Below are 16,206 nucleotides of genomic sequence, written 5' to 3' on the forward strand. Positions count from 1 at the left end.
CAAGCATTCTAGAGCGACGGTATCAACAACATTGTCTCTCATTAGGAGAGACATGTTTGTCACAAGGGTGACTATGTTGAGAAATAAATAAGTAGACATTAGGAATAAAGACGTAGGGTGTAATTAACATATGTATTATTTAAAAAACATTAAGAATTTTCACATAGAAAAATTGCTAGACATTACTTTTCAGCATGTACTCGTGTACTGGCACACAGGGTGAAATAATAGATGTTTCAGCATATTTTTGGACCAAAACTTATGGCATTACAATGATCAACTATGCTTAGTATTGAGTCAAAATAATTTTTCATTTATTCCATGAACTCTGGCTAATATTATCAGGATATTGCTGAATTACACTATTCATTATTAAATGTAATCTGTATGAATAAAGACTGAATTCTCCAAGATAATTTCATTTATTCATGGAGAATGAAGAAACATTAACGTTAAATGTTCTTTAGAAGTTGAGCACAAGCTTCAGGAAGAGTTGGGATGGGGGAGGAAATTTGCCATGATTGTTTTCAAAGGAACAATCCCTGCCTTTGCCTTAATCAATTTACGAAAACAAGTTTGGAGACAATATTCTGCATCCTGTTTCCAATGTTAGCTGAGTTTTTGTACGTCCATCCTTTTGACTGATGGACTGCAGGACTTTGTCATTCACTTACATAATAAAATGAATCACCTGCAGCCCTCATTTTGATGTTATTTTATTATATTGCAACCAGTTTTTGTGAATCAGAATACTACCTTCAGACCTTAACTAATGCAGGGGTGGGGTGGGGCGGGGTGGGGTGGGGGGAGTGAACTCCAATCATTTACACGATCCCATCAGTGGCCAACATCTATGAACTGGCTTCAGTGGAATACTATAACAGTGATGTTGTGTATACAACCATCAATGACCAACTACCAGTCAGTCGGTAGTTCATAGTTGCAGACACAAAATCACTGTTACAGTATTTTACAGAAGCCAGTTCATAGATGTTGGCTACGGATGGGATCATTTAAATGATTGGAGTTCACCCTCCCAGCATTAGTTAAGGCCTGAAGATGGTATACTGAGTCACCAAAACTGGTTGCAGTATAATAAAATAGCTTCAAAATGATGGCTGCAGGTGTTTCATTTTATTATGTAATGTTAGTTAAAGTTGCAAAATGCCTTCTTAGTTCATTAGTTGTTTCACAGACCAGATTCATAGTAACTGTTATTGGTTCAAATGGCTCTGAGCACTACGGGACTTAACATCTAAGGTCATCAGTCCCCTAGAACTTAGAACTACTTAAACCTAACTAACCTAAGGACATCACACACATCCATGCTCGAGGCAGGATTCGAACCTGCAACCGTAGCGGTCGCGCGATTGAAGCGCCTAGAACCGGTCGGCCACACCGGCCAGTAACTGTTATTATGTGGAATGTGTCAACAGAACATACATATGGAAAAATGTTTATATATCTGCATTCTGGCCTTTTACATGTTCAGTCTATGAAAATAACTAGTTATTTCTATTCAATAATTCAGTTAGTTTCTCTTAAGGAGAAACATCTTTAATCTACATTTCAAAACACTTCTGCTATCTGTCAGGCATTTTACTTTACAGGGTGGATTGTCAAACAGTTTTATAGCTGCATCTTTCACCCCTTTTCCTATCTATGCCAAATTTACATTCATTAAAGAGTGATACAGCTCATTTATCCTTCAAGTGTTGTAATTGTGAATACCTCTGTTACTCTCAAACTCTGACAAATCATTTACAAATTTCATAAGCGAATAAATGTTCCACAAGACTGTGGTTATATAGCCAGCTGTGTGAAGAGATGCCTGTAAGATGTTAGTGTGGGGACCCACACAATTTTAATCACTTTCTTCTTTCTTATGAATATTTCTCACCAAAATGAAGACTTACCCAAGAATAATATATCTGTGAATGAAAACATGCAAAATATGTTGACTTGCTGACTCCTGTATTCCAAAAGCTGGCAATTATTTTTATGGCAGAAGTAGCTGTACCTAAATATTTTAGCAAAGTACACACACTTCTCCCACATGTGCCACCATTGTGGGAAGCATGCCGAAAAAGCCTATTTGGGAAGTGAGTTTAGCTCAGCTGTCACTGCTGCCATAATGTCCTCTCATCTGAAATCACACTCGTTTCAATGGCCTCTTGAGTTTCGGGAACAGCCAGAAGTTGCAGAGAGCCACATCATGAGCATAAGGAGACTGTTGATGCTCAGGAATCTTGTTTTTCACCAACAAAGTGTGAATCAAGCGCGAGGTATGTGCTGAAGCATTGTCGTGACGGAGGCACCATTTTCCTGTTGACCACAAGTCCATCTCGCCGTGCCACACAGCATCATAGAGGCAATGGAGGACACTGCTGCGGCACTCTTTGGTGATTGTTTGACTCTATGCCTCTATGGTGTCTACTTGTGGAGTACCACACTGCAGGAGTCAAAGAAAGCAGTCAGCATCACTTTGATGTTGCTGCGCACTTGGCGGGCATTCTTTGGTCTTGGTAACAAGAAATGCTTCCACTATGACGACGGGGATTTGGTTTCCAGATCATACCCATACACCTAGGATTCGTCACCAGTTCAAAATTTTCTTCAGTTGGAGACTGGGTGTGTGCTGTACTAATCATTTTTTCTCAACTTTATCTATGCCCAAGTCACTGAAGTAGAAGAAATACCGAAGCCGAAAAACTACTTGCACCAGGTGACCAAACACCGATTGGGTCTTCCAGGTGCTTGGGAATGTTGTTGTTGTGGTCTTCAGTCCTGAGACTGGTTTGACGCAGCTCTCCATGCTACTCTATCCTGTGCAAGCTTTTTCATCTCCCAGTACCTACTGCAGCCTACATCCTTCTGAATCTGCTTAGTGTATTCATCTCTTGGTCTCCCTCTACGATTTTTACCCTCCACGCTGCCCTCCAATACTAAATTGGTGATCCCTTGATGCCTCAGAACATGTCCTACCAACCGATCCCTTCTTCTGGTCAAGTTGTGCCACAAACTTCTCTTCTCCCCAATCCTATTCAATACTTCCTCATTAGTTATGTGATCTACCCATCTAATCTTCAGCATTCTTCTGTAGCACCACATTTCGAAAGCTTCTATTCTCTTCTTGTCCAAACTATTTATCGTCCATGTTTCACTTCCATACATGGCTACACTCCATACGAATACTTTCAGAAATGACTTCCTGACACTTAAATCAATACTGGATGTTAACAAATTTCTCTTCTTCAGAAACGCTTTCCTTGCCATTGCCAGCCTACATTTTATATCCTCTCTACTTCGACCATCATCAGTTATTTTGCTCCCCAAATAGCAAAACTCCTTTACTACTTTAAGTGCCTCATTTCCTAATCTAATTCCCTCAGCATCACCCGACTTAATTAGACTACATTCCATTATCCTTGTTTTGCTTTTGTTGATGTTCATCTTATATCCTCCTTTCAAGACACTGTCCATTCCATTCAACTGCTCTTCCAAGTCCTTTGCTGTCTCTGACAGAATTACAATGTCATCGGCGAACCTCAAAGTTTTTATTTCTTCTCCATGAATTTTAATACCTACTCCGAATTTTTCTTTTGTTTCCTTTACTGCTTGCTCAATATACAGATTGAACAACATCAGGGAGAGGCTACAACCCTGTCTTATTCCCTTCCCAACAACTGCTTCCCTTTCATGTCCCTCGACTCTTATAACTGCCATCTGGTTTCTGTACAAATTGTAAATAGCCTTTCGCTCCCTGTATTTTACCCCTGCCACCTTTAGAATTTGAAAGAGAGTATTCCAGTCAACATTGTCAAAAGCTTTCTCTAAGTCTACAAATGCTAGAAACGTAGGTTTGCCTTTCCTTAATCTTTCTTCTAAGATAAGTCGTAAGGTCAGTATTGCCTCACGTGTTCCAGTGTTTCTACGGAATCCAAACTGATCTTCCCTGAGGTTGGCTTCTACTAGTTTTTCCATTCGTCTGTAAAGAATTCATGTTAGTATTTTGCAGCTGTGACTTATTAAGCTGATAGTTCGGTAATTTTCACATCTGTCAACACCTGCTTTCTTTGGGATTGGAATTATTATATTCTTCTTGAAGTCTGAGGGTATTTCGCCTGTTTCATACATCTTGCTCACCAGATGGTAGAGTTTTGTCAGGACTGGCTCTCCCACGGCTGTCAGTAGTTCCAATGGAATATTGTCTACTCCGGGGGCCTTGTTTCGACTCAGGCCTTTCAGTGCTCTGTCAAACTCTTCACGCAGTATCGTATCTCCCATTTCATCTTCATCTACATCCTCTTCCATTTCCATAATATTGTCCTCAAGTACATCGCCCTTGTATAGACCCTCTATATACTCCTTCCACCTTTCTTCTTTCCCTTCTTTGCTTAGAACTGGGTTTCCATCTGAGCTCTTGATATTCATACAAGTGTTTCTCCTTTCTCCAAAGGTCTCTTTAATTTTCCTGTAGGCGGTATCTATCTTACCCCTAATGAGATAGGCCTCTACATCCTTACATTTGTCCTCTAGCCATCCCTGCTTAGCCATTTTGCACTTCCTGTCGATCTCATTTTTGAGACGTTTGTATTCCTTTTTGCCTGTTTCACTTACTGCATTTTTATATTTTCTCCTTGCATCAATCAAATTCAATATTTCTTCTGTTACCCAAGGATTTCTACTAGCCCTCGTCTTTTTACCTACTTGATCCTCTGCTGCCTTCACTACTTCATCCCTCAAAGCTACCCATTCTTCTTCTACTGTATTTATTTCCCCCATTCCTGTCAATTGCTCCCTTATGCTATCCCTGAATCTCTGTACAACCTCTGGTTCTTTTAGTTTATCCAGGTCCCATCTCCTTAAATTCCCACCTTTTTGCAGTTTCTTCAGTTTTAATCTACAGGTCATAACCAATAGATTGTGGTCAGAGTCCACATCTGCCCCTGGAAATGTCTTACAATTTAAAAGCTGGTTCCTAAATCTCTGTCTTACCATTATATAATCTATCTGATACCTTTTAGTATCTCCAGGGTTCTTCCATGTATACAACCTTCTTTCATGATTCTTAAACCAAGTGTTAGCTATGATTATGTTGTGCTCTGTGCAAAATTCTACCAGGCGGCTTCCTCTTTCATTTCTGTCCCCCAATCCATATTCACCCACTATGTTTCCTTCTCTCCCTTTTCCTACACTCGAATTCCAGTCACCCATGACTATTAAATTTTCGTCTCCCTTCACAATCTGAATAATTTCTTTTATTTCATCATACATTTCTTCAATTTCTTCGTCATCTGCAGAGCTAGTTGGCATATAAACTTGTACTACTGTAGTAGGTGTGGGCTTCGTATCTATCTTGGCCACAATAATGCGTTCACTATGCTGTTTGTAGTAGCTTACCCGCATTCCTATTTTCCTATTCATTATTAAACCTACTCCTGCACCGAGCGAGGTGGCGCAGTGGTTAGCACACTGGACTCGCATTCGGGAGGACGACGGTTCAATCCCGTCTCCGGCCATCCTGATTTAGGTTTTCCGTGATTTCCCTAAATCGCTTCAGGCAAATGCCGGGATGGTTCCTTTGAAAGGGCACGGCCGATTTCCTTCCCCATCCTTCCCTCACCCGAGCTTGCGCTCCGTCTCTAATGACTTCGTTGTCGACGGGACGTTAAACACTAATATCCTCCTCCTACTCCTGCATTACCCCTATTTGATTTTGTGTTTATAACCCTGTAGTCACCTGACCAGAAGTCTTGTTCCTCCTGCCACCGAACTTCACTAATTCCCACTATATCTAACTTCAACCTATCCATTTCCCTTTTTAAATTTTCTAACCTACCTGCCCGATTAAGGGATCTGACATTCCACGCTCCGATCCGTAGAACGCCAGTTTTCTTTCTCCTGATAACGACATCCTCTTGAGTAGTCCCCGCCCGGAGATCCGAATGGGACATCTCTATACCATTTACTAACATTTATCCCATCAAAATTTGACAGATTACATTCAGATATTACATCACTGTTATTTGTATAATACTGAAAAATTAGGATTGAAAATAGACAACTCTTAGGGTGCCAGTTTTTGAGAAATGCACTCAGTACACACACGCACACACACACACACACACACACACACACACACACACACACACACACAAAGCAAGCAAGCAAGCACACCTCACACACACATGACCATTACCTACAGCTGCTCCAGCCAGACTTTTTCAGAGTCCAGAGCTAGCAGTCACGTGCGTGTGATGTCTGCTTGCTTGCTTGCTTACTTACTTTTGTGTGTGTGTGTGTGTGTGTGTGTGTGTGTGTGTGTGTGTGTGTGTGTGTGTGTGTGCGCGCCTTCTTTTCAAAAGAATGCTTTGGCCGGATGATCAAATGCGTAATAGTCTTTTCACTGTGCTTGTCTGGAACTCAACGTGTCATCTTTACAATGAGTAGCAATCTACCCTTTTCATAGTGTTGTTGCATATACTCTCAGCCACTCCAGCCATAACAGTCAGCTCGGGATATGACAGGATATCATCTCCAATTCCCAAACTGTTTTGAAAAGTGTACATTACATGAACATTTACTTTATATATTTGAGATTGATGTAATTATACTGAATATCAATTGAAAACATAAAAACCCATCTTAATGGTACATTATGTGTGATTTGAATAACCATCAAGCAGATTTATTTAAAGTGTACGTATCTAGGTGTTGCTAAGTTTCATGCTCAATTTTGGGTAACCAGTTTTGTATCTCCACAAGGTGAAAACTGGAAAATGCAACTGTGCGCAGTTTTTCAAAAGTAACCTGTGTCCACTAAAATCAGGCAAAAACAAAACTTACATTACAGTCTGTAATTATTAATTCAATTCAACTGAAGACACAGAAATGATTTGAAATTCATCTGAAGTAAAAAGATATATGAGGATAGTAGCATACTTTCTTCTTGTATTTCTTAGTTTTCCCCTCCCTATTGCTGGAAACCTTAATCATTTCAGAAGATGTCTTCAAAGAAATGTAAATTAATGCTACCAACACAACTCAATGTCAATCACCTTTTGACACTTGGAAATGCATAACTTTGTCTGAATCAATAAAATTCAGCTTTAGTTTGTTATCACTGCACAGTGGTAGTCATGAATATTTATTGGAAGTTATAGCTCTATGCGTAATACTCCTCAGCACCTTCTACCCAAAATCATATAATGATATGATATCACAAGAACTGCTATTTATATATAACAGTTCTGCCTTGAAAACAATTCATGAACTGATGAAAAACTATGGCAGTATAATATGTGCTCACACAATGTTAATCACTGGTTTCCACAACATTTAACAAACTAACATAGTTTCATCTGTTTTAATAACTTTTCTACATTAATACTTCAATGAAGTCATATTTGTCTGTTATTTGCCAAATCCACAATAAGTACATATTTGCAACTAATTTGAAGTGCTGAAGGAAAACACTAACTTTTCACACTTACAATTAGGATTCTTATTACACCAACAGCCCTACTATTTAGCTAATACTACATGTGTCTTAAAAACAATAAACTTAATAAAATGGTATCACAAGCACTAATGGTCCTGACTTGTATCTTCAAAATTAGCTTTCACTGACTAGCATCATGAGTAAATTTTATTTATTTTGGTGCATATTGTAATATCATATAATATATCACAGAAAGATGCAGTCACAAGAAAGGACTGTTAAAATTGTACAACAGTCCATGTGCCAATAAATTACATTCATTATCACAATTTTTCATCTTGGATTCTGCTTAAAATTAACTGAATAGCCACCAGAGTTTGGATCTTTCTTGAGTTCAAAATTTTCAGTTGAAAGGTTGAATGGTCGAAGTATCATGTTACCCAAATCCTTCAGTTTTGCTGAAACAGTGACAATACTTCCGTTAGCTTGTTCTGTTACTTTTGTTCTCTCGGACAATAGGAATTAATTTTGCTTTACTTACATAGCATCTCCGTTTTCAATTTTTCATTTCTCTGTTCTATCTCATATGGTAATCTCTGCAACACAGAAAATTATTATACAGTGTGGATGTCAAAAAAGGTACTTCAAACTCTGTGAACTGAAAACAGATCTATCAATGCAATAGCTTCAATAAATATGATTGGGAATTATGTTCACAAGAGACTTTGGCCAGATGTTTTTAGCTATGACTGAAAATGAGACCATAGGTAACATCAGTTTTGGTGAATTAGTTATGTTAAGAAATAACTTTTAAAGTAAAGTTTTCATATCAACAATATGGCAAAATTTTCTTGATTATCAGCAAAAAGATAAATTCACCCCAATACAATGTTTCAATAAATATTCTACTCCTGTTCTGGTGAAGTGGAAGCTGTTATTTATAGATTCTGGATTACACCTCTGCTTTCCCAACAGAACACCAGATGGACCAGTCACACACTGCCCAATGTGGTGGTGGTGGTGGTGGTGGTGGTGGCAGTGTAATGTGGCAGGGAGTTTAATTTAGATGGAAATTTCTGTTCTGCTTCAGCAAATCACTTTTACACTTACTCCCACTGCTTCTTTTTGATCACAAGAGGCTCAGAACTAATTACTGGTAACATCTGAGCATTCAAAATAAGGTAATATCTTGACAATGAAATTACAATGCTATGTTGGCCCTATATACTGGGGTCCACATTCATACCCAGTTCTGTACACACCACACTGTCCACAATTCAAACGAATTTAAGCCAAACTTCCACACTGTGCATGGTGAAAAAGCCAGAAGCACCATGGATTGCTAGTAGTTGTTGGCTGAGGCACTCACATCATTCCAAGCCAACTCTTCCCTTGTCATTCCATAACAGCTGTCCATCAGTTGAGTGCAGCACTTATAACCATCTCCCCCTTGTTGCGCAACACAGTATTATTCATTTCCACGTTAAAGAAGATGACAAATACGATGAGACTTTAACAAGACGAAACAAAGTTTGCAGCTGCTCTATTTGGAAAGACCGAAGTGTTTGAATGGGTCAGTGATGTTTCCACTGTCATGACCATGTTGAAGACAAAGCTCACTATTGTCCTTCATGGTTGGGTATGACTAATGAAAACATTGTCACTGACCATAACAATATAGAAAATTACCAATGCTCAGCTGATGTCAACATCTCACTGAATGTGAGAGTGTTCATACTATTATCAGAAAAAGATCTTTGATATCACAAGATATCAATAAGGTGGGTCCCATGTGTCCTCAGTGAGAGGAAGTGACTTTCAAGTGACAAGATTCAGGTTTTCACTATACACCAGAAAAAATAAGACAAATTTAAAAGGGGAAAGGGTGTGGGGGATATTGGGAAAAGGTGTGGGGGATATTGCAGTCAAAGCCAGAACAAACCCGTTAGACACACAACTTCTAGCAACTGTCATTCAGGATACAAAATGTGTGTTGCACATTGATTTTCATTGTGATGGAAGGCTGATGGATGCAGAATAATATTGCAGGTAGTTGGTTAATACGGAACCTACCTACTGCAAGAAACTATACTGCCAATATTATTGAATAACAATCTTCAGCTGCACACAGCAGCTTTAACCAGCTAAAAAATCAAACCAATTCACTGATCATATCTCAAACGTTCTTTTTCGCTCGTGTAGGAGGCTCAGGTGGGCAAAACTTCAGTAATGGTAAAGTAGTCAACAATAAATGTGTAATAGGTTGCTGAAGTACTCATATTTTTATGAGGAAGCTGCCATTCTGGTAAATAAATGTGTTGAAGGACAAAAAGTATAAAAAGAAAAATATTGCTTTTGTAACATTACCTGTCACCAAAAAAGCAATTCAAATCTGAATTATCCTTGAATTTATCTACCTGGGCAGTAAGCACTTTTGCTTAAGGCTAGGAATGCCAAACCCATGTTCTTTTCATTGTCCTATTTCACCTTTTATTTGTCTAGAAAGCACAAATGATTTGGGTTTCGAAGTTTCATTCTTGTGGAGAGTTTTGTACAAGTATGTAAACTCTGTTGTCAGGTAGTTGATTGATTGATTGAGAGAGTATCGGACCAAACGGTGAGGTCATCAGTCATGCGATTCCAAAGTGGGTTATATAAGAAAGAGGGTCTCCTAAAAGTGGATGGATTCAGGTAGAGGAGTCGAATTATAAAAGAATGAACATTAAACAAACACAGTGAAAGCATAAAAGGTGAGACTAAATCTAAAAACTGGGGGAAAAAAGGGGGGTGATGATGGGGTCTCAGACTGTGAAAGCTGCAAAAGGAGTCCCAACCACAACTACCCTCTCCTGCTCCAAGACTAAAGGAGCGCCTTATATCTGGAAATAAAACCCACTTTCACGGAGTAAACCGACGACCAGGTCAACCATCCGTGGATCGTCTGCTAATATTAAACTTAAGGAAGCAGGACGACTATACTTAGCATGAAGGGTCGAAAGAAGGGGACATGCCACCAATATGTGAGATATTGTCAGTCCGACACCACAACCACATTGTGGGGGTGGGTATTACGTAGCAGGAAACAATGAGTGAGACGGGTGTGGCCAATGCGTAAACAGAATAAAACAGTGGACTCCTTCCGAGAGGGGCAGAGAGAAGTGCCCCATACTGCAGTGGACTCCTTGACTGTGTGTTGTTTATTATTATGATCAGTAGCACTCCAGATGGCATCCCACTGTTGGGCAAAGTGAGATTTGACATTGATCCCCATATCCGCAGCTGGAATCATGAAAGGAAATGGGGGTATGTATCTGCTTCTTTAGCCAAACGGTTGGCCAATTCATTCCCTGGGATGCCCACTTGACTTAGGACCCAGAGAAAGACAATGAACAGGTGGCATGCTCAATGGCAAAGAGAAGGTCATGGATAGCAGAGACCAAAGGGTGACAAGAGTAGCATTGACCAATAGCCTGCAGCTGCTCGTGGAGACTGAACAAATTAAAACACTGTGGAGGGAGGCCTGAGAAACAAAAAGGAGGGCCACGTGAATGGCTAGCTCTGCTGTGAACACACTACATGATCCTGGCAGTAAATGGTGTTCGAAGCCAGTAGAAGGCATGAAAGCATATCCCACCTTATCGATGGTCTTAGAACCATCAGTGTAAAAGATGGTGGCACCCTGAAACTCTGCAAGGATGGCACAGACAAGACGCTGGAAAACTATAGGAGTGACAGACCTTAGGACCCTGGAATAGATCAGTCCTAATCTGTGGTTTAGGCACCATCCAAGGAGGGAGGTAAGGGAGGAAAGACATGGGGTACAGTCCAGTGAGTGGAGATGGAGATTCTGAGAGAGGGAAGTGAGGAGCATGCCAACCGGCAATCCCACCCATGGGCAGGTGTTAGGAGGGAGACATCCCTCATTGGCGAAGAGCACAGCGTGTATGGGATGGTCAGGGAATTGGTGAATGGTGACTGCATAAGAAACAAGGCACCCAGCATTCCTTTTTACTTAGCTTAATAAGGTGGAGACACTTAAAAGTGAGGAGGTTGGGCTGTGAAGGTTATCGCTTCAATTGCTGCAGTGCCTGTTGGTGGTCATGGACAGTGACTGTGACATCCTTGGTGCACCGCGATACTGGTGGGTGACGAGGGGGACCTGAAGATAGGGGGACAGCAGTGCCAGCAGCATAAGGAAGAGAGGCAGAGAAGCTTTGCACAGCTACAGCAATGGAATTTGAGAAGGCAGTGTTAAAGTGGACAGCCGACATATATAAAGGCCAACTGGCCCTGCAGAATGCCCAATGTGTGGGCCTGTCTGCCTGGCAGCAGCAGGGGGAACGATAAAATCACTGGAAAGTGGTCACTGTTACGAAGGTCATCATGTGATGACCAATGTAGGGAAGCCATGAGGGCAGAGAAGGAGATCGTGAGATTGATGGCAGAAAAGGTGCCATGAGCGGCACTAAAGTCGATAGGGGAACCATCACTGAGGAGACACAAATCGAGGTCCGTGATAAGTTGATCAATTAGGATACCCCTACCCACTGCAGTGACACTCGCCCACAGTGGATGGTGGGCATTGCAGTCCCCAAGGAGGAGAAATGGGGGTCGGAGTTGCTGGATTAAGGTAGACAGTGCAACATAAACAAGTGGCCAACCTGGAGGGAGGTAGACATTGCAAATGGTGATTTCCAGAGTCGTTTGCACTTTAACCACTATCGCTTCCAAGGTGGTACATAGGGGGATCCAGTCACTAATGACATAGGAGCGAACCAAAGTGCAGACCCCGCCATATGCCACCCCAGGACCAGCACAGTTCTGACAGAATGCCCAATAACCATGAAAAGTTGGAGAGTGGTCATCATGGAAATATGTTTTTTGAAGAACGAGACAGAATGCAGAATAAGAGGAGACAAGACATTGCATTTCCTGTAGGTGACGATAGTATCCATTGCAATTCCATTGGATGATCCTGGGTCCAAGGTAGACGTGAAGAAGCCGAGGAGGTCAGGTCACTTGGTCGTAGTTGTCACCTACAGGGATGGGGTGACATCCATAAATAACATGTCAGACTCTGGTTGCGAGGGGGGAGATGGCACCTCAGGGGCCACGGGGGTGCCTTGTCTAGGGATTTATGTTTCTTCTTCTTCTCTTTCTGAGGTGGAGGGGGGCAGGGCACAGGATGAGTACAGGAACCAAAAGAGAGCAGGCAACCTTGGGGCACACAGATGGTGCACCTCATGGCCGAGTGGTGGTAACAGTCTTTTGGCCTGAGATATGCTGGGGAGAGGGGTCCTGGGAGGGAGCGCCATCACCGGCAGATGTTGAAGAAAGGGGGCGCTTCTTCGGCCGGAAAGGGGGAGCAGCTCCCTGATGGGAGGTTGTGGGAACTGCAGGGGAGGGGGAGTGGAGAGTGGGATGGGGCTGGGGTAAGGACGAGGGAGGAAGTGGAGGAAAGGAAGTAACAGAGGCAAAATTTGAAGATAGTGACACTGGATGGAGTCTCTCATACTTCCGGCGAGCCTCAGCTTAAGACAGGCAATGCAGGGACTTGTATTCTTGGATCTTCTTTTCTCTCTTGTAAGCTGGGTAATTCGGCAAGCGAGGGGATTGGCAGTCAGCAGAATTGACACACACACACAGGCGGCAGAACAAAGGGACCGCCATACAGCGGAAAGACATGTGCCTAAAACAGAAGCACCGAAAGCACAGCATAGGTGGAGGGGTGTACGGCTTCACCTCACATCTGTAGCACATAACCTTGACCTTCTCTGGGAGGGTATCACCTCGAATGCCAGAATGAAGGCACCAGTATCAGTGCAGTTGTCTTTGCAACCCTTCTGCACACATAGAACAAAATGAACGCCAGATTAGCCCAAAGTTCCTCATCAGTTTGCAGGATGAGGTCCCTATGAAAAATTACTCCCTGGACCATATTCAGGGATAGGTGAGGAGTGACAAGACACCGGGACATTGCCAAGATGATTACAGGCATGAATAGCTGTGGATTGAGTGGCAGAAGCAGCTTTGATCAACAGGGAGCCCGAGGCATCTTACACATAGACTCCACTCCACTAAGCTTGTCCTCAATATTTTCCACGAATAACAATGGCTTTGTAGTGGTGAATGTGTATCTATCCATCCTAGTACACACGAGGTAACGGGGAAAGGCTTTCAGCCCAAGATGGCGAGCTCGGCCCTCCTCCCATGGTGTAGCCAGTGAAGGGAAGGCTGCCTGATCATACGAAGCAGCAATCAAGGATCCTTCACCATTTGAAGAGACGGCCATTTGAGAGAGGCCAATTTTTTGCAGCTTGATATGCTTCATGCACCAAGTATCTGCCCTGATACCACCCACTCTGACCAGGGGCTCTCCCCTTGGATGCCACCCAGCCTCAGCAAGGGTCCTCTGGCACAATGGTCATTGCCGGGAGTTCCGATGCTCCAAGACGATAAGCAACCACTCCTTGGCATAAAAGGGGAGGGTTGGGTTGCTTGGGGAAGGAGACCAGACAGCAAGGTCATCAGTCTCATCAGACTAGGGAAGGACGGGGAAGAAGTCTGCGGCACCCTTTCAAAGGAACCATCCTGGCATTTGCCTGGAGCAACTTTGGGAAATCACAGAAAACCTAAATCAGGATGGCTGGATGGGGGATTGAACCGTCGTCCTCCTGAATGTGAGTCCAGTGTCGTACACTGGGAGGGAACAGCTCAGGTATCAGTAGTGTGATCCCTGTGTTGTCAGGAGGCTCAGCCATATGGGTACATAACAGCCCCACCACACAGACTGGCTACACATGCTGGTGACCTACCATGGTGGAAGTGGGCTACAGTGGGGAAGGGAGAGGGGAAGGAAGGTGGGTGGGTGAGGGATCCACACCTTAGATACTACGGAGGGAGTACTTCCCCATATGGCTCACACTAAAAACAGGAAATTCTGAAGTAGAGGTCAAACCTCAAGTGGTGACTTTAACACCAAAAGCACAAAAGAACAGGCAAAAGGAACAAAACTGCAACCCATACAGGAAACCAGGGGAATAGCCAGGTCGACATAAATCAGAACTCCAGGAGAGGGGAAGGAGTGGGGATAGGCAAGGAGGGGTTAGGGAGAAGGAAATGCAGCTAGGAAATGAAGAATGAGATGCAATAGCTCGGGGCCCCGTGTGCACCATGCACAAACTCAAAAAAGAACCGTCACTTTGCCATTTCCAATCCAAAGCCCAGATAAAAAAGAATGAATAGTACATACAGAAGAAGCGAAAAGAATTTGAACACGTTTGAGTAACTGACTTTGAAGATTCTCTTCAGATGAATTTCTGGGCTGAAAAACACAGACTTCATGCGTTTATGATGCAGTAATATCTGTTACGAAGTACACAAATGAAACCCAGCAAACATTTTGTCAATGAAGCACAATTGTACTTAACTGACTACTTCCAATGTGTAACTATTACTGGGGCACCAATGAAAAGGGCTCAGATACATTGATTTTTTTTAATTTTGAAGGTTACCTAGTGAAATTTTATTGGAATTATATGCTAAAAATGTAATGTTATATATTTGAAGAGTTTTTTTCTAGTACTTAGACATCTCCCTTGAAAGTTGTTTATGGAGGAGTTACTGTGATCGTGTAGTATCACCATTTTCTCTGTCTTTTTTTTTAAGAGCAAATGTTTTTGCGTAACTGTGTAAGTCATCTATACGGGTCAAAGACTCATTACAACTGTGAAAGACAGATTATCTATGACTCTTGATATAAAAACTTTGTGGATATAATGTGGAACATTACTTGTACAATGGACAGGTTGACTTCTGATTAGAATTGTGGAGAGTAGGATTGCAGTGGAACTGTAATTAGCGGCATTGTTGTAAGCTGCCATTCTGAATATGGAATGAAATTTAATTAATTATGATAACATTTCATCTCATACAAGAGGATAATGTAGCCTGAAATGTAGCTTTGAAAATCATTTATGGAAAAATATAATTTCATTAATGGAAAAGACACATTTTATTCGTTGGGTATTTTAACTTCTCCCTTGTCCGTGGCTCAGAAGAACATTATTTGATACGTCGTAACTAGTAGGGAACTTTGTATCCTAGAAAATCAGTAAAGCCTGCAACACATTCATTTATGCTCTATTTTGAGAGATTAATTTTTGGACTTTTATTGAAATTAATACACAACTTTGACACTGATTCCCATGCTGCAGAGTGAATACATCATAGCACCCAAGACGGCTTCCCCATGGCATACGATTGTGCCTCTGACTATGTTATGAATTTTCAGAGTCAATGATTGCTGGCATTCTGCAGAGCTAAAGAAATTTTATTCCAGGTGCTAACCTCGATATCGAGAGGCAGACATAGTATGATTATGAACTGTAACTGTCTAATAATTTTGGTATGTGTATGTGTGGATGGATATGTGTGTGTGTGCGAGTGTATACCTGTCCTTTTTTCCCCCTAAGGTAAGTCTTTCCGCTCCCGGGATTGGAATGACTCCTTACCCTCTCCCTTAAAACCCATATCCTTTTGTCTTTCCTTCTCCTTCCCTCTTTCCTGACGAGGCAACCATTGGTTGCGAAAGCTAGAATTTTGTTTGTATGTTTGTGTTTGTTTGTGTGTCTATCGACCTGCCAGCGCTTTTGTTTGGTAAGTTTCATCATCTTTCTTTTTAGATATGTCTAATAATTTTGTTTTATACACTTGAGAATTCAATTAGGAATTACATGTATAGCAGGAAGTGTGGCATATAT

The 16,206-nt window shown here is 41.7% G+C and overlaps 1 protein-coding gene across 1 annotated transcript in view; it reads right to left on the minus strand.

Annotated features, from left to right (window-relative positions):
• Nucleotides 1–7,640: 7,640 nt before the first annotated feature.
• LOC124788302 (tetratricopeptide repeat protein 1-like) overlaps nt 7,641–16,206 on the minus strand; it is a 36,353-nt gene continuing 27,787 nt past the window's right edge. The window contains exons 4-5 of the mRNA XM_047255532.1: nt 7,986–8,040; nt 7,641–7,902 (exon numbers count right to left, since the gene is read on the minus strand). Of these exons, the coding sequence (XP_047111488.1) occupies nt 7,778–7,902; nt 7,986–8,040 (180 nt within the window). The 3' untranslated portion in view covers nt 7,641–7,777. The remainder of the gene's footprint in view (nt 7,903–7,985; nt 8,041–16,206) is intronic.

Source organism: Schistocerca piceifrons, chromosome 3 (assembly GCF_021461385.2).
Source record: "Schistocerca piceifrons isolate TAMUIC-IGC-003096 chromosome 3, iqSchPice1.1, whole genome shotgun sequence".
In the NCBI taxonomy this organism is placed as follows: domain Eukaryota; kingdom Metazoa; phylum Arthropoda; class Insecta; order Orthoptera; family Acrididae; genus Schistocerca; species Schistocerca piceifrons.